The sequence below is a fragment of the Streptopelia decaocto genome (genome assembly GCF_964273445.1).
Source record: "Streptopelia decaocto genome assembly, chromosome: 3".
NCBI lineage: Eukaryota > Metazoa > Chordata > Aves > Columbiformes > Columbidae > Streptopelia > Streptopelia decaocto.
The window spans coordinates 50,093,030-50,118,765 of record NC_138656.1 but is presented as its reverse complement, the minus strand read 5'-3'; the positions used below and the strand labels follow the sequence as shown (position 1 = coordinate 50,118,765).

Genomic DNA, 25,736 nt, shown 5'->3' with positions numbered 1-25,736 from the left:
GTTGAAAATACCCGAGAAAGAAAGACTTAAATACTTCTTCTCTTGCTTGATAACAGCTCTGAAGGCTTTACTTCAAATGTGGTCTTCACAGAATTTGGTAAGGAAGGGGTGAGAAGGTGAAACCACAAGACGAATGATAGGATTGAAGTAGTACATAAAGGCACGGAAAACCCACATGCACCTACATAGACATACAGAGCACAGTTATGCATCATTAATTCTGCAAGGAGTAAGTTGGTCCAAAGGACAGAGAAGAAAACAGCCCTGAAGAACTGCTGTGCATACAAAGGTCTCTGGATCTCAGTGATGGTGACTTGCTTCCCCACTTTAATACACATTCAAGGGCAAAAGCAATAAAATAATTGTGAGGTTTATGGGGCATAAAATGTGAGTGATCTTTGCCAAGAGAGAGAAGACGGGTGAAGGACTCAGTGATCAAAAACCTTTCCCAATTCTCTGTTATTCTAATACTAATGCTGCACATGGAGGCAGCTGCACAGTTTCTTTGCTTTTATGCAGTGCTATGCCTCTAATTCCACAGTTTCCATGAAAACTTTCAACCAAATCAATTGCACAATGGGTCTGATTACAGTGTGGGCTTTTCCTATATCCTTTCCAGACTGTACGAAAAGCTGGGAGATGGTGCAAACATTTGGGAGCTCTGAAACCATGGACTGCAGGAACTAGACAGATTTATTTTTTAAAGGTTAACTTGAATGTGTCTTTCCTCATAAAATGTCCACAGTGATTTTATGACACGGTGGCTAGCTTATTCTGTGTTATCATGAAGTATCAGCAGTGTCATTTCATAAGCATCTGGCTATTCGAAGGAAAAAAGATTATCTAATCAAATTCTGGCAGTGGGAACTCACAAGAGAGGAGAAAGAACTAATGCCACTCTGAGCTAGGACTGGCTTTCTGTAAAGCAGTATTTAGAAAACCACTAGGGATATGAACTCTCCTTAGGTTTATGTATGTTAGTCACTGACAGCATATAAGCATTCTGTTATATTGCACTTATTAGATTTTATCTGTTTCAGCTGGCTTTTATTTAGGACTCAGTATTTCTAGAGCAAAGTCTGCTATAGATTGGAATGAGCAGAGAGTCAAGCAGATATAGGGCGAGTTGTTGATGGCACATCTCACCAATTAATTTTCCTCAAAACCAAGTGGACTAGGAAGAGGGTAAAAAAGGGAGTTTTCTTGGATACAAAGCATTATTAAAATGGACATCTTCCTTCTTTAACTGAGTCACAACATCAGAAAGGAAAATAGGGCTATTGATCAGGTTCAGGTTTCCTCACTGTGTATTTAATCTGTTATTTTGCATGAGGAGAAACAATTACTGTGATTTATACACCTCAGTCCAGCATTTGCCTTTTTTACACTACCATATTGTTGACTCCAGATCAGATTGTGATCTATTGCAGTTCCCAGATAATCTTTTGCCATGTTGCTGTCTATCGAAGCATTTATTCTCTCATAATGTATGGCTGCTGCTTGTACTTGTCTAAGTATAGAAACTTTACATATATCCTTACTGAACTGCTATCATGTTCCAAACTTTGCTGCCTTCCCCAGCTATAGATCCTATGCAAATAACCTTACACTAAAATCATTCGAGACATCAGAGAAAATATTTAAACCTGTCAACCTCAGGACACATTTGAAACATCCCTCTGCTTTGATTGTGAAATGCTGATAAATGGTCTATACAGAGCTTTCTAACTAATTACGTATATACCGAATGAAATTACAATCTAAATCTTATATTTCCTAGTTTGCCTATGGAAATTTCATATGCAACAATGTGAGGAGCTTTATTAGATTCAATATACATGATCATCTACTTCTCTTGTACCCACAAGTCCTGTTACTTCACCATAACTAGGTCAGATTGATGTGATAAACTCTTGCTAAGTCCATGCTTCCTGACTTTCTGGTTTTGTCCTCTGGGGAATTACCAGTAGTTGGATTATTTGTTACAGTTTTCCCTCAGAGATTCAAGTTAAACCTACTGGTCTATAAGTCTCAGGTTCCCTTTTTTCCTCTTTTTAGACATACACTTAATGTTTTTGCTTTTTTAACAACTTCCCTACTCATATTCTTAGAAGTGACCATTAATGTTCTGGATTTTCTTCAGCCATTGTCACAGGAGAAACTTCATCAGACCCAGCTGATTCGAAAATGTGTCTCTATCCTGCCTTTTCCCCAATATAGCTGGTATTTTAAATTATCTTTTACTGGTATTAGCTCTGCTAACCATCTAAGCAGGTCTGAGCTTTTAAATTAAGATTGAAACAAAACAAGTAAACACTTTTGCCTTCTTGGAGCTGTTTAATGGTACATTTTCCTCTCCCACGAGAAGCCGAACAACAGCTTCCTTGATATTTCTATTACTTCTTTATGGAAAGCTTTCTGAATATTTTTTGGTAGACTTTATATTAAAAGTATTTTATTTAATGTCTTGTACTTTCTGACTTTGGTCCCTGTGTGTTTTCTGTTTTTCTATCTGTTCCTAGTGATACAACCTGCTTAATTTTTTTATGCAGTTCTTTCTTACTTTTCAGGTCATAAAAAGATTGTTGTTTAAGCAAGTTGGTCTTTCCTTACCCTTCCTAGCTGTCATGGTTTAACCCCAGGTGGAAACTAAGCAACACGCAGCCACTCGCTGACTCTTCCCCAGTGGGATGAGGAGAGAATCAGAAGGGTAGAAGTGGGAAAGTCACGCGTTGGGATAAAAACAGTTTAACAGGTAAAGCAAAAGCTGCATATACAAGCAGAACAAAACAAGGGATTCATTTACTACTTCCCACGGTCAGGCAGGTGTTCAGCCACCCCCAGAACAGCCGGGCTCCATCATGTCTATTGGTCACTTAGACAAATGCCAAACATCAGGCCAAACATCCCCTCATTCCTCCTTCTTCCCCCACCTTTATGTACTGAGTGTGATGTCATATGGTCTGGAATATCCCTTTGCTCAGTTGGGGTCAGCTGTCCTGGCTGTGTCCCCTCCCAGCTTCTTGCTGAAATGCCCCTGAATTGGTATAAACATTGCTTAGCAACAACCAGAACATCAGTATGTTTTCAACATTCTTCTCCCACTAAATTCAAAACATGGCACTACACAAGCTACCAGGAAGAAAATTAGCTCTATCCCAGTTGAAACCAGGCCACTAGTCTTCCTTTAGATTGAGATAATTTACCATTGTGCCCCTAATATGATTTCTTTAATGAATTGTTGCTCCTTTTTTCTGCTTAGATTGAATGTCTTATCAGTTGCTCAAGTTTGCTTATTTCTACTGTTTTCCTCTTACTTCACTTGCAGAAGCACATTTTATCTGGTTGACTTTTCGTCTGCTTTTGTCTAGGTGATTATTCTAAAAAAATCCATCTCTAAAAGAATTAAACTTTTTTATTTCATGAGTTGACCACCGAACATCCATATGAGAGAATTTAAATACTTTTTTTTTTTTTTTTTCCCCTGAAATGTAATGAAGGAGAACATGTTTGCATTACACAGATAACATTTTTGTGACCGTGAAACATTTGCAAATATTATTAGGGCAATGTATTTCTGCCATGTGTCATCTCTTCAGCAGGAATACTCTGCATGGGTTAAATGTTTTTAATGCAGTTTTGAATAGTTATATGTTGCACTCTGAAAATAAACATTGAACTGTTCGTTCTCTATTGACTGAAATAATGTAAGAGATCTTTTGCTAATAATTAATGTCACATCCCACTGGGACAAACACTATTTGCATGGCTTATAATAAAAACAACACAAAAACACTAATGTGTTTTCCTGAGCAGTAAAAGCTTGTGATGCGTATTATGAAAACAGCACTGGTGAGAACCACAGCAGCATATAAAAGCTATTATTGTATTGTACATTTATTGCTAAGTTTATTTTCTCTTTGATTTATTTAACTCACCAATTACCAGTTGTTTTCACTCCTTTGATAGGAGGATACAGTGAGTTACTAGCTCAGAGCAATGCTACTGTTTGGTAGCCACATTTGTTTCCATCTCCATATCTGAAACATTTTCCTGAATAACTGTATGTAATTACTCCACGCCCAGAAAAATCTTTCTGTCCCTGTAAAGCAGGGCTGACAAAATAATTTTCAGCAGGGGCCACATCAGCCTCACTGTTGCCTTCAAAGGGCTGAATTTAATTTTAAGACTGTATAAATGTAACACTTACATGTAACACTAATAAATTAAATTAACATTTAACATGTGTAAATGTAACATTAACTCTGTAATACATTTACACAGCCCTAAAATTACATTCGGCCCTTTGAAGGCAACAGTGAGGATGATGTGGCCTCTGCTGAAAATGATTTTGACAGCCCCAATGTAAAGGATTTTAAAATATGATAACTGTAGATACTTGAAAACACAAAATTTGTTAGGTTCTAATCAATATACATTCACATAAAAACTCCACAATGACCAGGAACTCATGCAAAATATCACAGTCAGGTGGCTGGGCTGTACTTTGTACATCCAACACTTGCACATTTCAAGCTTTCATCCACTTAATAGCCCACTCTCTCTGTACACACTTGTAGTCCTCCCACTGCTCCTGTCACACCCCCACATACCAGTTTCTATCCACAGCTCATGCTATAAGCATCCAAATTCCATCATCATTTATCCACAGATTTGGCAGGCAGTTTCCCACGATTCTGAATATGCACAGCCACGACACACATACTCTAATCTACACTTTTACTACTTTATGACAGGCCCACCCATCAATTGATTTAATAAATTACAGGTTTTCCTACAGAATATGCATTTTCAGAGTCTGCTAGGGATCTCTGGAGAAACCTCCACTTTACTAGCTATTCTTCTCCATGTGCCCAAGCAAGCAACAGAGGTGTGGTACTGCCTCACACAAAGTCACAGTTCTCAGCAAAGGAGGCAAGTTAATGTTCCTGTTGTCTCATTCCAGGTTGTTCCCACAAAATGCACAAGCAGTTCCTCACTCAACTCAAGAGAGGGAGTGCTTTTCTCAGACCTCACCTTAAGGCTGCTTCCTGTTGCCCTCATTTTGCTACTTACTGCTCCTTCTTCTCCAGGGAGGATCTTGTGGATTTCAGTTCTGATCTTCTGGTGTTTTTTAAGATTTTAGTTTTCTGATTTAGGTCAAATGTCACTGAAAGACTACACTAACAACAGGCATATTCAACCATTTTTTCTTTTTCCCAAATATCTGCTCAGCAAGATTCTGACATAAACATCCTCACCATAAACATGAAGAAATTTCAAAAAGCAAATTTAAGTAACATATGAGAAGTTCCCTAGGCAAAATAAATAAATAAAATTTTCAGTCATTTTAGTTTGAAGGGAAAAGTAAGTAGAAAACAAAGTCTTGTCAAGTTTTCTTTAAATACAATAATGTTGTAGAACATGCCCCATGCTTATTTTTTACATGTAGATTATATTTAATATTAAGCACTGGCTTAGAATGGTGGCCTGAATGTCAGCCTTTTTTACTATAAGCATTTCAGGTGTGCATAAGAGACTTATCTTTGTCATTGGTATTACATATGTGAGCATTTTCACTAGCATAAAAGAGAAAATTACAGACATAAGTACAAAACATACTAGTGCTATTTGACATTTCTTAATGGAAACAAAGCCCAGTCTTAACTAGCCTATTTTATAGCTCACTTTGTCTGAACAAGTGAGCCACCAGTACCTTTAAGCCTTACTCTTTATCTCTTCACTTATGTCTTTTAAGTGTCAGTGGAATAGATTTTCAATCATAGTAATGATTGTCACACAATTTAACATGAGAGCTTTTGGAAAAAAAATAATAATTTAGTGGTATGAATTCTTTAATTTTTGAGAAATACAGGGATAAAATGCAGTTAACTGAGACTTGGTTATCCACCCATGATTTTCTGCCCTTACTCAAGGCCTCCTTATCAGAATTTTCCTTTTTTTTCTCCCTCATGATGGTTTTACAAGTACATACTGCATTCTGGTTTTCTATTATTTCCCACTAAATTACAGTTGGCCATTGTTCTCCAAATATATGTCCCTGCTTTTCATTAGGAATATTATTAGTTTACTAAGGGATGTCTTTTACTTAATTTGGTCATTATGTTTTTATTCTATTTTCATAGCTTACCTTTGACTTTGCAACATTTTCTTTACTCCCTCTATTACACTTAGTAACCTTAATATCATTGTTAAGGTTGAGATGCAATTTCTAAACTTACTTTCACAAGCTTATAACTTTTCCCAGATATTCTCTTTCAGGCTGAAGGTTTTTTATGCTTATGCTTTCTTAGAAGTGGATTTTTGTTTGAAGCTTCATAAGCATCATCTATTTGTTTTGAGTTATCCAACATGAAAAGATAGCATTTTCGCAGCAATCAAGACGTTTTCAGATGCTTTTTTTAGACTCTGATAATTGAAAATCAGCTTTGTTTCAGCACTTCAAAATCAGTTTTGATTGTGGAATTGTGGCTTTGCTATCTCTTTGAAATAGTTTTAAAATAATAAAGTTCTGCACGTGACATCATTGTTAAATAAGTTACTGAAGTAGTAGTGACAAGTAATGTTGATCTCAGAATAACTCTGTTCTACTTAATGTTATTTCTTAAAAGCTTAAAAGCCCTGAAAGAATGAACTAAGAGTACGCCTGACCAATGTATTTCAGAGACTCCAGGTCAAGCTGAGAAAGAAACTCTTCAGGCATCTTTTTGATCAGCAAATGGAGAAATATAAAAACTTGTGAACATTTTTAATTGGGGTACTCCTTTCAGTAAAAAAAAAAAGCGTCATTACTTTTAAGTTCCAAACCGACATGAACTGCTGTTTTCCATATTTGTACTTGCACAGACTAGACTTAACCCCCAAATCTCTATTGCACTTTTTTACTATGACATCCAATGGCGTGAAGATTACAAGTGCTACAAAAGCCGTAGAAACTAATACTTTTTTTTTGGATCTACGTGAGCTGCTCACCTTATGAGTCTTGTGATTTACTTTTGAGCTGGGTTATGGGCCAGAACTATACCAGACACATAATGAGGGCATTTTTTATTTAGAATTGAGAACTTCAAATTTTTTCCCTGGCTAAGCTACAAATGCTAGTCAATAGATTCATTCTAATCTAAGATCCTATTGTTCTGGTCCTATCTTTTTACTCCATCATTTCTCATTGATTAAGCAGCTCTTGCATTTTACAATAATGCAATAATACAATCCAAAGTGCCTCAGGAGGCTCTCATATGAAACTCCATCTGAAAGGCAATAAATAAGCTTACTTTGATTCTTATTTATTTTTTCTTTTCATTTATAAGTGATTTTCTGCATTCAGCCCGTGTTTCTCTTTCCTGTTCAAATACAAAAAGTTTTTAGAAAATTGCTTAAATAAGCTTCTTACACAATTAGAATCCTGCCCTCGGTGGCTGTCATTTTAAGCAGCACATCCTCTGCTGATTGCATTATTGTTCCCCCTCCAGTGACTCAGTGATAGATCTGTTTATTCATATCAAATCTTCCATTAACCCCTAGTTCTGCTAATTTACAAATGTATTTGTATGCCTCTTAATTATAAAACTGCAGTCAGTATATAAACTTTATAAGCAGGAAAGCTCAGGCACTTCTTGTGGTCAAGGACAGACTGTTACAACCAGGATTTTTCAATGCATTAACTGAATGAAATATAGGTTGGTTTAAAATGGCTACACTTTCCCGTCCTGTGCAAAGTGTTTCCCTCTGTCATAAAAGGGAGAATAATCTTACCCTGTGTGTGAGTGGAAGATGAAGTCAGAAGACAGAGCTTGGTTTTCCATACATGTAGAATTAACTGGAGATTCCTATAAACAGTTTATTTCTCCTTCTGTCCTATCGTTGTGCTCCATGCCTTTCCTGACGGGCCACATGATAAAACATTGTCCCCTGAGTGTCAGACATATTTCGAGGCACTTTATTGAAGAGGAGAGGAGTGGTAAGAAAAAAGTAGTTCCACGTCTTCTCCAGTCATAAATGTCCTTCATATTTAGAGGCTTGACAGAATTATGAGTTCATCTAATATAATCTCTAGAGCATCATAAGCCATTAACTATCACCCAGATACTGCTACATAGAGCCCAATTATTTTAATTAGACAAGAGCACTTCAGTCGTCAAGAAACTAAACTGTAGTGTGCCACAGGCAAAGACCAAAATAGACAAAGATGTCATCAAAGCCTCAGGCTCTTGCAATAACAATGAATTTCTAGGTGAGAAATGCCCCCAAAATTCCTGGATATGGTATGTATATCATCCAGCAAGTTTGACAAAGAATGTCAAATCACTGCTGATTTTGACTTCTCCTTCAAATTGGGTGATCAATTTAATTCTGACCTGACCATAAGAGTATGATATACTCAGTGGTTACCTAAGAAAAGGAATCACGGTTGAACAGAGAAGGTACCTCTTTGGAACTGTTTTTCCAAATCTATGTGCTAAAATCAATTTACAGTAAACTGTGGATATTTTAAATTGTGCACATTTTTGCATTTCATCTACTGTAAAATGTTGTTCTTCTCCTTCCACATGTGAAGAAATTTGAAGCCCAGGTAGCTTCAGCTCTGGAATATGAATATTGAATGAGTGACAAAGTTGAGTGTTTGGTACCTCTAGTATGAAAATTCCTAGCACCCTTGCGGGGGACTGTTTGATCTAGCAGTTTACAAGGACTAAGTTTTAGCTGATAAATGCTAAAATCAACTACTAATGTGATTTTAAACCTGACTGATATTTTGTCTCAGACCACAATTTAATTCAATTTAATTGTAATTTTAGCTCATTCCTATTTCACACAAATTGTTAAAATTGGGACCATTTATCTTCTGCAAAACACTGCTTTACAAAACACAGTCTGGGCTGGTTTACATTCATAGAGACTAGTTTTATCCTCTCTAGTTCCTAGGTGCCCAGTTGTGACTTATCTTTACAACAAGAACCTGATTTTATCCTAGTTTTCCCTAATGCAATCTCCCTGACTCAAATACAGCATTATTCTGCTATCTATGTTCTCATGCTACATTACAGAGACCAGCAGGCTCCGTCCCTTTATCAGGTAACTGCCTCTTTTCTCTACCTCCTTGCTCCTTCTTTCTCAGAACATGACAGATTTAAATGGTGAACTACTAGCTAAGCCGCAGAATAATAAATCAAGCCGAAACACTGAAGACACTACACATTAAATATAAAATATGCAATGTGCATGTACAGCAGCCATTTTCCAGATGCCTGTGTGATGCAGAAATCAGGAAAAAGCTATACCCTACATAAAGAATTTGGTCACAGAATATGGAACATCCCATAACATTCTGGACATCTAGCAGACAAAACTAGTGAAGTATCAATTCTAACTCAGAGCTTAAGAGACTTGCATGTTGTTTTCTGACATTATTTTACTAGCTAGCTCTCCATAATTTGGGATGTAAAGGAAAAAGCAGTTATTCTTCTATCAATTGAATCAAGTGCAAGAAATTGATTTGTTCTCCTATAAAAAGTATTTGTTTTGCTTTTGCTAGCCCTAAGAACTAATGTGATCCATATTATTAATAATGGAAACATTCTCTAGATTGCTTTATCCACTCATTACTGACATTGAGTTTCATATCAGTCACAAGATCAACGAATTGCAGCACTGCAAGATATGGGCAATGGAAATAATACACCTCAACAGCAATACATAGCTTGTTAATTGAAGCTGTTCTGGGGTAAACGTTTTATTAAAACATCAACATTCCAGCACATGAAACATCACTAGGAAAAAACCTACAAATCCAAAGAATTCTGGTCAGCCTGAGAAAGCCTGTCATATTTCAGTGATGAAACAACTTGCTTAGCTACTGAAGCATAATGTGTCAATAAGATGGAATTCCTCTTTCTAAAGGCTAGAGTGCCCACTCAATACAAGAAAGCAATACATGATTACTGCTTGTGGCACAATGCTAGCAACTCAGCATTTAGCAATAATAGAAAATGTCTGTCTCATTTTCATTCCCCTTGAAAAAAACTCCCTATACAATATTATGAAACACTCCTGCTGTGAGTTGGTTTCTTTATCTCAGCAATATCTTCAGCTATTACCTTATCCATGGTAATACCGTTCTGGTGAATTTTCTGAAAAGCAAAAATTTAATGACATATGGAACAAGGACAGATACCTGAAATGTAATAACAAAGAATAACTCTTCAATTTTACTACAGGTACTAGACAGCAGCTATCTCCTATTTCCATTTTAATGTTTTGCAAATGATATAAAGGTCTCAAGGTCTTTACTTTGCTGAATTATTCCCCTGTTTTTCAAAACCTTAGGCCTTCTTATTTCTGTTCCTGCTTCAAGTTTTGGTCCCATCTTAAAACCGAGACAAAAATTCAGATCATTGTGCACACAGCCCTTCTTCACCCATGGCCTTTTATTAATCTGATTATAAAATTAAAAAAATTTTTCTCAGTGCAAGTATCTTCAAAGATTGTCTTGAATTACCACGGCTCATCCTGACTGTCTTTGTATCCTGAAGTATTTTAAAAGGTGCCTATTTCCTCTTTACATACATTCAAGATTTTCCTGTTTCTGCTAATGAAAAAGCAAAGCACATGTCTTGAACCGAACATTTATATCTACATCTCTGTTCGAAAATAAAGTCTTCTAGGTTAACCAGACTTTCAAACATTTTGATCAGGCAATATATGTGGAATAACGTGCCAAAACCCAACACAAGAGGGACAGAAATTGCACAAAGAAAGTACACGCTGATCGTGACAATGCATTGCATTAGAGCTGAACTTTACAACAAAAGACTTATAACTGCCAGAGGTGGAAACTGCTTTTCAATTCTAGACTGGGGTACTCTTACAAACTATTATGCACTTTCATATATAGGAAATAGTTCTGAAACAGCATTTGTCAGCTAGTTCAGGTTCCAGAGGGAGTATAGGTACACTCACATAGCACTCCAACTGAGATATAAAAACCTAAAATAAACAACCTCACTTCAGAAGTTTCGAAGGACACACTACCAAAATTAACTGAATAGGAACTTGCTGCTTGGAATTTTTATAAATCAGATTTGTCTCCTCAAAACAAAATATTTTTCCCAATTATTTGGGGTTCGCCTACATGCGTATAATTGTGCTTAACAAAGACCTCACTGAAGACGAAATGTATACTAGGAAATGCATGAACAGGAGATACTAAACCACAAAAACCAGCTTTTGCAAACAACAGGAATGTGGACTGCACTTCTCATGTAACTATTTTAGAGTGCCCTCGATTCTATTAAGCTTTCTGAAAAGGCAGACAATTATTAATTCTACAAATACGCTGCAATTGCTTTTGACATGTGCTTCCTTAGCCATGGAAGAAGAATTGAAAAATAAATCAATGGAAAAAAATTGCTGGGAAGAGTAAAATTGCCTTAGGGATTTTGTTCTATGTAATACAATGGCCTAGGAATTCTATTTGTAAAGAGGACATGGCATTTATATCTATTGATTTTTCAGGGACCACTTGCAGTCTGTAGCCTTAAAATTTCACCTGTCCTAGAAGAGAACACATCTTTAGTGAAATCATGATGTTCTTCAACAACATTACGCTCACAGAACAGTACATATTGTGTAAAAGATGTGAAATAACCCCAAGGTTTGTGCTTCGTTCCCTTTGTAAGGCTATAAAACTTCCTTCGTCATTGCACCTTTAATACTAAGGTTGAGTACCTACTTGTGGACTGGAGTTTCACATTAGGAGACCTGAATAAAGTGCCACAAAAAATCAATTATGACAGCTTGTTTCTAAGACCATTTAAATTGTTTCCCAGACTTTAGGATAGTTTAGAATGGTCTCAGGACCTCCATGAGCCTTCAAGAGTTGGGTCTCCTAGCAAGGGATTATCAAGCAACTGAGGATCTCTAGAAATACATTCTTCTTCCTTATGCAGACTCTGACAGGGAAGAGTACACTTAAGGAGAAGAGACCAACAGAGGCTCTGTGTCTCCACTATGCCCAGTCTCCTGTCTTTCCCCATTTCAAGGGACAGGTCAACTGATATTACATGTTGCAAATTGTTTATACTGTTGTGGAGCAAGGGCTGGGAGGCAGTCACACATTACTCAGTAATCATCCCACTGAAAGATACTGACAGGGGATGTTCTGCAAGACAGATGAGCTGTATGTGTAGAAACCAAGGCATAATTTTAATAAACAAGTAGTATAGGCCCTGTTGAAGCTCTGTTCTAACCTACTTTTAACTCCAAACTTTTCTTTAATATGTAGGAAATAATATGCCAGGGTAATATAAAACACAACAAAAATGTTTTATTCATAGAGCTTTTGTATACCTTGATTACCACAGCTTTTCCTGTACCCAAGCCAGCTGGTACAATATGTACTGTCTCCTATGTTTTGTTACTGTTTTCTTGTATTAAATACGTCAAAATTTTATATTTGAGCAATAAAAGTTAGTAATATAGGCCTGATGCATAGTAATGAAGGTAGAACAACAGTGTATTATATTTATGGGTAAAGGCAAAAAATAAGAAAGATTGGGCAAGAGTGAGGTCAGTCAGTGGTACCACAATGTGGCTTTGGGTGAGAACTATTCATAATCATTAAAAAATATCTGCATGCTACTTTTCAAGTAAAAATAAATCTCTCTGGTTCTATTTATTTGCCTGAAAGCCTGAATAGATAGGAGCGCCTGACTGTAAAGGGTAGGTATGAGAATGCTTAAATTTAAACCTCTCTCCTCACCTTTTTGGTACAGTTCTGTCTAGATATTTACCAGGCTGTTTCTGGGCCCCACATAATGCTGTTTCCAATTTTCCTGTGACAAAGCAAAACCACGATCTTTAACTTTCCCAAAGATGCTTTTAGCAAATTGAGAATACTCTCTTGGAGACTGACAGTTAGCTTTGACACCAACAGCAATGACTGCAAAAAGAAATTCTAGTTTCTCATTTCACAGAGAAAGAAACTGAGGAAGGCAAAATGTCTGTATCCCAGCCCAGTGCAGTTCATTTTCAATGCTCATTCAGAATTGGTTGGAGTCCTTAAATGTTTGGGACCACCTCACAGAGTTTTCTCTCTGAATAATGGAATATTTATTTAGCTTTATTTAGCTTCAGCCCCTGGTCTCCATCTTATTCTCTATTTGGTCTGTTCTGCACCTCCTTTTCTAAAATGGCTGCTGCAACCCCTTTTCATTTACTGTCTCAACTTACTCTTGAAAACCTACTCCTCCTCCCTCCCTTGACCCATCTCATCAGTTAATCAAAATCCTCGTCTACTTGACAGTTGTCAGCTACCCTTACACTGCAGTTCAGACCTGGACAATCAGTTTGTTCTGTGCTATAGACAACTATTTTTCTACAAGGGCTTTTGGGTGAATAACAGACCCCTGATGTCAGATTAGCTTCTGCTGTTAGCAATAAGTTATCAACTCTGAACTTTCCCCAAAGACAGGGGGGTTCAAATAACCCCAAAGAGACACAACGTATCTAAAGTATAGCTTAAAGGATGACACAGATATTCATAGAGAATCTCCAGGTTTACATTGTCTTCCCTATTTCTTTGCTTACCAGCTTCAACAAGGAATACATCTCTAATCCAGGCGCTACCTTTTTCTGGATGAACAAAAGGGATGTTCTTTATCTCAGGCCTTTTTTTGAGCTTGTAAATGATTGTGTGCACTCATGAGGGAGTGTGGAGCTTTGAAGTAGACATTCTTGGATTCCATAAAGAAGACTGAAAGGCCTCCACACTAAAAAAGGCCAGGTTTTGTCTGGGAAAACAACCCCAACACAGCTTAACTTTCCGAATAGAAAATACTCAAAGTGACAACAGAAAACAGAGTAGAAATAAATAGCCTTCCTAACTGCCTTGGTGTTAAAGAAAGATTCAAAGACATGCATTTTCACCCTGTTCCATTACAGATTCTGAGGAAAGGCCTTAATGTTACCGAAATCTAGATTACAAAAAGCCTCTTGCTTTTCATTTCAGTCTCGGTGAACTGTACCCCCTAATGTTCAAGATGCCACATAATCCAAAAGAAAAAGTGAGGTTAAACTCAAGGCTGCAGATCTGGTCACAAGAAAGCACAGCACAGAGTCCATGAAAGGAAACAAAGCAGTTTGCTAAACCAGGCAATACATCACTCCTTTATGCCATGTGCACTTTATTTACAGAGCATTTGCACATTCAGAATGATGATGAATGAAGCTGAAAAACACAGTGTGATTTTCATCACTTCAAGGCAGAGAGCAGAGTAAAAATTATTAGTGATTTTATCTTTTTTGAACGGTCCTTAATAGTTAATCCAGAGGCACTTCTTTTTGTTTATTCATTCGTGTTTCTTATTACTTTCCCACCTTCTGCTTTATTTTATAGACCTATGTCTGCTGACTAAGTCTGGGAAGTACTCTGTTTTACATGCACCACTGCATGGAGAGATAGGAAGCCTTACCGAGGTCGACAGATGCTAACCTACTTATAGAAGACAAGTTAATTCCACTTCCTAGTTCAGCAAACTATTATTCTTCCATGGTATCAGTTTGGGCAACCTAAAAACTGCAGTAAAAAGTGCATTTTCCAAAATAAAGACAACAGCAAGAGCATGATAATATTTATAAATATAGGTATTTTTCCCTTCTCTCATAGCTTGCATAGAATTCATTAATAATACCATCCATGGAAAACATCATTTAGTCACTCTGACATAACATTTAATATGTTCTTCTATACACAGATTTCTCTCTACATATTTCTATTTCCCCCCAAAGCTTGGTTCTTGTAAAGTACTTGTTTTTTCTACTACCAAAACAATTGCTGATCCATATTATCTGACCTCTTAGGCAAAACATTTTCAGTGTTATCTGCTTTGTTTTCCAGAAATCCACCATTAATTTTGCATTCCCCCTCCTTAAAAGCAACTTTTATGAGAAAACAAAAAAAATATTTCTATATTTCTTTTCATCATCTATCTTAAAACACATAAGCAATGTCCCTACAGTATCACAGACTGGTCATTCTCCCTCTCCCATTTTTCTAAGACTTACAAAGTTGTTGTTAATGAAATAACAAATGGTTGGCTCAAGATCCTGTTCAATTTTGCTGAGTGCCAGGAGAAGAAAGTCAAAGTGCATCTGGATTTTCATTTGCACAGTTCAATTTCTTACTGTAACTACTCAGCAACTTCTTAAACCAATAAAGTGAAGAATTCTGGAAATGACATAGTCTATATGACAAAATCATCATTCCTCATCCATAGTGCTGTATTTAAATTTTTTGTTGAACTAAAGTATCCCACTCTGGTATGGAGAACAACTCAGAGTCACTGATGGAAAAGGAAAAAACGATTTCCCCTCTTATTCTAACATTGTACAATATCAATTGTTTCCCCACCACTAGGAGGAAAATGTATGTTCTTACCCCACAGCCTATTCCGTTGCCTGGTTCACATACAATTTTCCTCACTCCTGGTTCAGGAAGCAAACCCGCTCCACAGCCAGGAGTGGGACACAGCACTCCTCCCATCTGCAGCACACACTCCTCGGCCCCATAGCGCTGGTAGCGGTTGTACTGCAATACAAAAGACTGGTGTTAAACTTCTAACAGTACACGCACACACACATAAACAACAAAAAAACACCGCAATCACCACCACCAAAAAAAGCCACCAATTTTGAGCTTGAATCTGTCCCACATAATCAAATCGACCCTTCTAAGGTCTCACATGCTAAGTTTGAGTTATTGGTCAGAAGTCTGAAACTTCGCAGTGTCATTAAATCGGGTGTCACTCTGCTATGACTCACATCATACGCATTGTTTTCCAACTCCCAGCTATCATTTTCACCACCAGAAAATTGTGTTGGATATTAAAATAAAGAAAACAGTAGACTGTTTCTGTAAGTAACCTTAAGAAATATTGTATTGCTATAAGAATTATTATAAACGTCATAAATATAGGCCAACAACAGATACTCATCAATGTTGTATACAGATTGAAAAGAAACCCACAAAAGAACCCCAAGGATCTATAGCTAGAAGTACAGTATAATGTTTTAGAGATAAGGGGTTGTAAAAATTGCCCAGCCAAATTTATTTTCAAAATAAAGTTCATGAAACTGATTGGCACAATAATTCTCCAATATAATTATTTTTCAATGTTAGGTGTATTTTTTTCCAGAGTCTTCCAGGAAATGTTAATTGTTTTTGCTATGGAAATGTTTCCTTTTCCATGATAGAGACACTGACACACAGCAGTATTAAATAACATGTTCACTGTATCCTTACTAACAAAAATGCCTACTCTAAAATGACTGATGCCATTGCAATAACATTCCCTGGTCTAACTTAGCTTGCTTTCAGCCAGAGATAAGCTGAGCAATTTATGTTCTGCGTACATGTAAATCACGTCCACTCTCGGGTTCTGCATCGGTACAGTTCCACACCAGTGGCTATATAACCATGGTAAACCAGGCTTCAGTTTCACCTATAAATCTGGTCTACTGTAGAGTGAAATAAGTGAAAGCATTTCGTCCTAACAGCCCCAATGAAAACAGGAAAATCAAGAAGGCCAAAGGGGAAGGGAGTAGGATGAATTTTCTCTATGACTGGAATGACTTTACGGTGTGCTAAAGGAACAAGACAGAGCTTTATGTTATAGCACTCACAACAGTAGTTAGTGCTTCATAAACTTTTATCCCATTACTGCTCATTAAAACCTTTTTCCCCCTTGTTTTTTTGGTTTGCTTGGCCTTCCTTCCTTCCTTCCTTCCTTCCTTCCTTCCTTCCTTCCTTCCTTCCTTCCTTCCTTCCTTCCTTCCTTCCTTCCTTCCTTCCTTCCTTCCTTCCTTCCTTCCTTCCTTCCTTCCTTCCTTCCTTCCTTCCTTCCTTCCTTCCTTCCTTCCTTCCGAAAAATTATTTCTCCAACCTGTACTGCTCTGCAAAAACTCACACAAGGCAAACTGAAGCATTAGGACCAAAACCTCATACACAAAGTATCCAAAGAAGAATTGTGAACTACAAAGACAGTGGTTCCACTGCATATTTTCTTGGTACATTTAAGAAGATTCTTCTGCAAATGTTGTGATAACATGTCTTGTTACACTGAGTTTTTAAAATGAGTATACAAATTCTTAAAACACTGTAATATATAGACAAAAAAGTGTTGTATCACAGACAAAAAAAATTTACCAAATGGAAGGTATCCACCTTTGTCAATTAACAAATGTCCTGGTTTTGTTAAAAACAAGTTTCTCTTTCAGTGAATTTTGCCTGTCAGCTAAAGCCTTCATATTAACTGCATTTTCCTGGAGAACCAGACACATGTTTTGGTAAACATAGCAATGGAATGCAAACTTATTGATAAGCATGGATGGACATCTCGCGAGAGGGGCGACGAGAAACAAGTGACTAAGAAACTGACCAACTGTGTATAACATTCCATTCACGTGAATACTTCATATAAAAGTGGGAGACCACGAGGATCTCTTCCCTTCTGCTTATGGCCGACCTTAGGAGAGGATCTTACTGGCCATCCCTGAGAACTGAGGCCTAGTGACAGACTGAATCCAGCTCTGCTTGGTTGCAGAGTCTAAGCCAGGACTTTGGGTGCCGGCTCTGCAGTTGCTGAGACTTTCAAGATTGGTTTTGTATATTTTGTATTATTTTCTCTATTCTTATTAGTAGCATTAGTAAAACATCTTTAATTTTTCCAACTCTCTTCTCTCTGTTCTTCTTTCCCTCCCGATCGCCTGTCCTGAGTGGGAAGGGGGGAGAGGGAGGGGCAAAAAGGGGGAAGTGGGGGGGGGGAGAGGAGGTTAACAATACATCTGCCAGGGTTTTATTGTCACCCCGCAATCTTAACCCTCGACAACAAAGAATCCAAATAAACTTCCTTTCAAAAGAAAAGCAAGACCTAAAAAGAGAGAAAGCCTTCAAAACATCACTCAGTGTATTAACAGCCAGAAGTCCTGAATTAAGGATCCTGGATCTGGAAAACATCTGGAAATGCACAAGACATATCTGCAACGTCTCCCTGAAAGCAAGGCCTCAACAAGTCAACTGGTGCTTTTCTATGTTATTATCATGCTCGAACACAGACTACTGGCATAAATATTTAACATTGGACTCTGTCTTTCAGCAAAGTTTGTGATCCTTGCACTAAATACATGCTGAACAGAAATCTGAATAACCACAGCTGCAAAACTCTCTGATGACCTTATTTGTCTTCAGGGCAGAGACTGGACCTGAAGGTCTGGATGGTGATTGTCTTATCGTGTTAAAAGGGAACTTTGTGCTGGATGTGGCATTCTTAGTCGCTCCTCATTACAGAGGCAAACACCATTGACACTGTAGTTGAGATTCTGTTGGCATTTCCGTTTTAAATTCTCAGCTGGTAAAAAGGATGTGCTTTCCAGTCATTAACTGTGAAATGACATGGAGAGATTTCTTCCATCTCCTCTCCTTGTTTTTTCCCCTTTTTTCATACACAAAAATGGAAGACAGTTAAGATGGGAATCAACCTGCCTTCTTAGAGAAAATTACAGAAAGGAAATGTCCAGTCTGCTTACTGGCAAGGTGGACAAAGTCGTCACATTCTGACCAACATATTTGATATTTTATGCTGGTTCAGAACAAGACATGCCAGATCAGTATACCACTCTCATCAGTGATTTTCACACTATAAAAATCAAAAAAATAATCATTTTGAAGACAAGAAAGACCAACTAAATGCATTTGCACATCCCGACATCTAGTTACCAGCCTGTTTTCTAACTTCAAAGTCCAAATACATTTATAAGATGTCATTTTCCAATTTATTTTTCCTTGTGCTTGTACACTAGCTCACTTGAAACCCAGCAACCAACTAAAACATGTGATAGCAGAACGTTTACACCACGGGTGTCAAACTCATTTTCACCAGGGGCTACACCAGCCTCGCAGTTGCCTTCCAAGGGCCGAATGTAATTTTAACTGTTAAAATACCCCCGGTGTAAACATTTGCTGCCATAACACAGTCAAACATTACATACATGGATTTATATTCTTTATTCAGTGGCCTGAAATAAAATTACTCACTTTACATTGAGGGTGCATTTATAAGAGCTTTGTAAAGGACCAAAACACTTATTTATGAATTATTAATTCACTATTTGCATATAGTGACAGATTATATCTATTAAAGGCATTTTCTCCTATATACCACAGCTATACATATCACACAGGACTGATGCAATCAACATGCTTAAAGCAAGTCAATGTCTTTGGAGCTCATGATTTATTTTTGATCGAGTCTGGATGAGATACTTAAGGATATTACAGAAGACAGTCACTACTGGTTTACCTCGACTCTTATTCTTAACTGGAGATTTAAAGTAGGATTCCTTTCATTTAGTTTGGATTTCTGCAGTGATGATGCCTATAGTTGCAATGGTTGCTCAGACTCCTTTTATAATTAACACAAGACATAGGATGAAAGTTGTATTTTCTCTTTTAGATTTGTTCATCACCATGAGGAGAACTGAGCCCTGAAGTGACCTGTTCTATTAGTAGTAAAGAGAGATCAGACAATTTGCTAGATATTGACACCTGAAAATAGGTGACTCCCACAACAGCTGCTTCAGTTCCAATGATTCTGATCCTGAGTCACCTGGCCTAAGCTGTTTTTGAAACTAAGGCTTAGGTACCTAAATAGCTTAGACTGTGAACCACCTCACACAATTTTAGCTGTTTAGAAATTAAACATCTAACCTGAACGAGTCATATAGGCTCTAAATATATAGAATGAGAAGAAACAAGATCCTAAGAAAAGTAATTTATCCTGACTTACATGTGATATCTAAGATAGGTAGGATGAATCATTCTGTGGAAGTGCTATAGCTGAAGCTGAGAAACCTAACTTAGGCTAGATATCTAACACATAAAGAGCTGTCATTAAATGATTAATCCAACTCTCTGTACATTCAGAATATTTCACAATATCTATCACTCTATTATCAAAGTGCCTCCTATTTAGACATACACTTATCATGTGTAAAATGGTTCTGCATGCTACAGGGAGGAAAAATATCTCCAATTATTTTTACGAAAAACCTCTTTGAAAGTTTAATATATGGGTAACTTGACTGAACTGGCATTCATGGCACCTGATTTCAATTCCTGGCAGCAGCACAGCCTTCCTGTGGTTTTCAGGTAAGTCACTTAATCTGTGCTTCTCATCAGTTTCCCGTTTCTAAAGAGGCAGAATGATACTTGCTGATTTCACTGTAGTGTTAAGAGGCAAAGTCCATTAATAGTCATGAGGACATCAAATACTATGGTAATGAGGGGCATAAAATTACACAGAAATCACCAGCTGTCTACTGCTGCTAGAAAGCAGCTTTTGAGCGAAGCCTGTGAGGCATTTATATGGCACTGTAATAAGGTCCTCAGAAACACAGGTAGGTAAATAGTTGTGGGATTCACCATAGAACCATGTGTTTCAATGCTTATTTGAAAAAAAAAGACACTTAAAAAATGTGATTTACTCCAAATCAGTGGTGTAGGATGGCTAAAGATATATGAAGAACACTTTCTTCATTGTTTTTTTTTTTCTCAGAAACATGAATCCTGTTGTGAACTTTCCCTTGTTTGTGAATTGTCCCAGTCAACCCAAATCTATACTTTTGTGGAATAACATTTTGAGTGGAAAACATTCCCAGCTCTACTTACCGTATTTCAACCATATTATCATGAAGTTCTTTTCTGCAATCTTTTCTCATAAAGACTTGTCACAGCCTTTAGAAATTATATTTATAAATGACTAAAAAATAGAGTATCACATAGACACAGAGACTAGATAATCGTAACCATTTATTCCCTGCTCCCCACTTTCCAGACTGGAATGGTTACACTTGAGTCTTAGAATGGTACTGGGCTTTCAACCAGTGGACATTCAATCATTTGATGTTGCAAAACAAGGGTTATATAGATAAAATCATTGGGATAGCACAGGAATAAAACAGGCTTAACTATGGATTGCAGTCTTTACATTGAGATTCAGATACTAAGATAAAAGTGAAATGAACCTGGATGCACAAAACTCTCGCAAAATACACTTTTTGAACACAATGATTCTATGCCATGTTATTTAATTTGCAAGTTATGCTTTAATATCATAGAATAGTTTAGGTTGGAAGGGGCCTTAAAAGATCTTCTATTCCAATCCCCCCTGACTTTTGCTATTTTAATTTTGCATTTACATTTTGGATAGAGTTTTGTGTTTTGTTTTGTTTTTTTTCCCCTCACACCTAAAAGTATCTGCCCAGTAGAGGACAAAAGTTTAACAGTAGATGTAAAGCCAAAATTTCTAATCTCTGAAAGGTAATTCAATTTCTTGTTTCTTTTAACTGCTTGTAACCGTCTCAGAGGAAAGAAAATCTACTTTCTGGAGTCAGATTGTTTTTACTGCTGCTATAAATCAAATAACCATCTGCGTGCTTCAAAATTAGATTGTGGAGGCTATTAGTCTGTAATGTAGACTAAGCACTTTATTTATAATACACATACAAAAACCACAAGAATTAGTTCTGTAATGTAATTAGGCAACTTAAAGTACAAACTCCTTAGTACTCATTGGACTAGTAAAAATACTTATGAAAGTGTCATTTAAAATATAGATTAAACAGAGATGGACTGACATGGCTCTCCATGGAGCATCCTTACTTTATTTTTCCTGAGTTACTAGGTTCATCTTCTGGCCATTGGTAGGATAGGAAGAGCAAGTTCAGAGCATCAGCTCCTTCTTATTTCCACAAGAGCATCACATGGGAGATCAGAAAGAGAATTATATTCTAGAGGGCTACAATTTGCCTGACTTTGGAAAGTCATGTAAAATTGAGTAAGGCAGTCTCAAGAAAATATTTAGGTAAGAAACCCCTGATTGGACCAATACAACACAATTCATGGACAAAATCAAACAGGAGCAGAGAGCGGGAAAGGCTGCAGTTTGCAGAATTATATGGAAGAAAGCACAAGGTGAGGAGTATGAAAATAGAAAATAAAGAATATTAAGAAGAGAGGATACTGGAGCAGTTTATATTGGAAATCAAATGGAATATATGAGAGGCAATATGATGCAATGAAGAAAGTGGACTAAGTACAGTGTATGTCTTGGCACTGTATTTACAAATGAAGATTCCCTGAAGTAGATCCTGGCTCCCAGAAATTCCGCTTCTCAGGTCACAAGAGTGAATACATGGATATTCCATGAAAACAGATCAAAGTCATCCAAGAGACAGAAGCAGTCCCATCTTCTGCATCCACCTGAGACCTTGAACACTGGGGTTCAAATTTTCTCTCTGAATTTAATAAAAGCTGGGCAGAAGAGAATTCCTTTGTTTCAAGAAAAAATCAAGTTTTTTATTGGTAGTTTTTACAGACAAGTAAACAAATGAAAATTTGGGTCCAACAAAAAATACTTTTTTTTTTGTTTTGTTTTTGACAGGAGAAGAATATCCTTTAAATTAGTTTTGATCACAAGTACGTTCTCCTTTCCTACTCCCTATTTTTATTTCAGCTGTGGAAAAACAACAACAAAAAAATTACTTGTATTTGGCTAGTGCACAGACAACAACTTAAAAAAGCAGTAAGAAAGCAGAGATTGTCTGCCTATGGCAAAAACTCAAAGAGAATAAAGTTCTGTTAATCCAGGAGAGATGAATCTGAGGAACTCCAACTACCTCTGAAGTCAGGGAATAAGGTGGTTAGGAGACATTAAAAGCAGATATAGCACAGAAAGAAAAGAGAAGCACATCACTGGCCATAGGAAATTGCAAGTCTGTAAAGTTAGTTGTGTAGTTCTAGCTATAAAAAAGCTGGTGTAAAGAGGATTAGGAGTGAAACGAAGTAGCTCAATTTTAGAGAGAGAGAGAGAGAGAGAGGATCACAGAATCACAGGATGGTGATGACAAATTCAAAAGGTGAGCCAAATGAAATGGACAGAAATTAGACATTAGACAGAAAAGTGGAAGAAACTGGGAGATGTATGTAGGTATCACTGACACTGAGTAGCAGCTGAAGCCAGGGGACTGGGTGGGAAAGCACAGAGCTGTAAGGACGTATATGTGTAAAGATACAGATCTGAGAATACTAACAAAGTCACTCTGGTTTAGTAACTATGAACTGGAGAAATTTAGTGAAAATTTATTCTTTCTTTTTTTAACTGCATGTGAATTATCGAGAAGTAACTTACATTTTTTTCCAAGTGTAGTTATCAAAAAATCTTGACCCACAAATACTTCAGAAGCACCTTGTTTATCATATTTGACAATTTCCTGCACTAAACTCAGCTGATTAATTAGAATTGTCACATGACATTACTTCTGCCTGAATGGGTAAATATGTATTAAATAGTTTAAGACTGACTTTAATATTCTATAGCATATACTTAAAAAATTGCTCCAGCAAGTATTGCAAGCAAAAAAAAAAAAAGAATTTCCCCTTGCCACACACACATATAGTATACAAATTCCTTTAAAACCTCAATTAATATTAAAGGATTTCTGTCCACACTGCATTCTTTTAACACTAGGTTTCCATATCTCCTTGTTTCAGCTCACAGAAAAACTTCACATAAGCCCACACTACCTTTGACTAGCGCGGTGAATGTGCACCTGCAGATTTTGAAAATAGCGTATTATTTTGCATAAATTTTCCCCAACTGGCAAGGAAACGTGGAAAAAACAAAGGAGTACCCCAAAAGGGAGCGCCCCCATTCGTGCTTGTTCAGATTCCAGGGATATAAATGCCCACAACATTTCTAAAGAAAAAGTGAGCAGTGATATGAGTTGCAGTAGCAGCTGATAGGAGAGATCTGTTAAAATTGATCATACTGCTGTCAAAACATCAAGAAACTGGCCAATACATTCTGCAAAGTTGTCAGATCAGATGATATAGCAGGGAAGAGTAGCTATACATTACTTGGCAGCTTCTTTTCTTGCCACCAGCATGTCACTGGCTTCATCTGTGGTGTGACCTGTTGGGGGCACTCAGGTACAGCAGCAGATTGCTTGTTCTTGCGTTATTTGCTTTCCCTTCCAGCCTTCAGATGTAGCTGCTATTTTATTCACGAATCACAATATTCCATTTAAACAATTAAACAAGATATTTTTATTACTTTGGGGAGAAGAAGGAAGTTTCTCAGAGAGTCATTAGGGAGACTCCGTAACAGTTCACTGCAAGTCATTTTGCTATGTTGGTATTGTAGTGTTTAGGTCTGAATTAAAGCATTCTCTCTGCTGTCTCTGGCACTGGCTTGTTGAATTACCTGCCTTCCACTGTATTTGGACAGAGCCCATATTTTGTGCATCTTTAACATATGTTTATAAGCAGCTTGTATTATCACCACTTGTAGAACCGTTTGCATTTACTTGCAGAGACAGCCAGCCCGACAGGGCAAATGGCTACTGCAGGAGACTAACTTTCTTATATTGTGCTACTTTTCAATAAATCTTTCATCCCAATCCTGAGTGCATCTCAGGTACCTGTGAACTGAAGCAGTTAGCCAGCAGGTTGGACTGCATCCATTATGCTAGGGGGAAAAGATGGATTATGAACAGTGAGATCAAATTGCAAGAATAAGCTTGACAGAGCTAAAGACAGTTAGAAAGCTTCAGGTTTTCCCCTTCCTGGGGCTGCACGTCCAGGAGAATCTCCTTGCCTTCTAGAGACCTTTGTGCACCAGAAGAGTCTGTGAAAATGAAGTCCAAAACAAACCAGTCAAAGATGTTTTTAGAGACTTGTCTAGGTCAGACTCCCTGGCAGCATCTCAAAGCATCAACTATCAAGTTGGGTAGCAATCTGTTGCTAGATGCATTTGTGTTGCATATTCTGCCAATTACTCTGGAAGTTGTTTTTTTGTGGTAAGTTAGGTATCCACAATGCATATCATGTACCAAGGACGCTTGTACTCTTCTATTTTAGCACAAAGAATATGAGACCTCTTTCCATGAAGTGTAAAAATGATACGCTCTTTAAAAACTATCTTGTTGTGACCAACTAAACCTTAAAAGATAGACTTGCCAGCTGAAATGGAATTTCCCATAATGTACATTCCTGAGGGAACAGAAAACATGGGAGTTTTCCATGTCCAGGAGACTACTGAGAAGTCTGACTGTTTGAAGAACAGTTTTGTTATTCTACAACTCCTTTTAGGAAATATTACATGAATCAGCATCTCTTCACACTTCAAGTTAAACACAAAGTCTTTTTTTCTCGGCATTAGTTTTCTTTCAACACTTAGGTTTAGATAAAGAAACATTTCACTTGGATAGTCAGATAGACAGGCAGACACACCTCCGAGTGCTTTGATCGTGTAAGCCGCACAAAACCTCTCTGAAAAGACATCAACAAAACTGATATCTGGTCAGTATTTACAGGAAACAAATACTTGATGAACAAAAAGTAGAGGCCAGGGTTTTGTATTAGGAATAGTTGCTTGCCAACCAAAATTTGGTTGATAAAGGTAAGAGAGTCGATGAAGCAGACTTCTTTAAGGCACTTGTCTTGCTGCCACCTGGCATTTTGATTAATTGTCTAAAGTGATACAAAATTAACATGCCATATATTAAGAGGATGAAAACTTAGCTATCTGGCATGACTATAAGTAAAATGTAACTGTAAATAGGCAATCATTATTAAGCAGGTGTTTCCAAAAAAGTCCAGA

General features: G+C 37.2%; 1 protein-coding gene across 3 annotated transcripts in view; it reads right to left on the bottom strand.

Annotated features, from left to right (window-relative positions):
- Nucleotides 1-25,736, bottom strand: part of PRKN (parkin RBR E3 ubiquitin protein ligase) — a 725,918-nt gene that overhangs the window by 95,602 nt on the left and 604,580 nt on the right. For all 3 annotated transcript variants that reach the window (XM_082048436.1, XM_082048435.1, XM_082048437.1), the window contains one exon: nt 15,458-15,607. In XM_082048436.1, the coding sequence (XP_081904562.1) occupies nt 15,458-15,607 (150 nt within the window). The remainder of the gene's footprint in view (nt 1-15,457; nt 15,608-25,736) is intronic.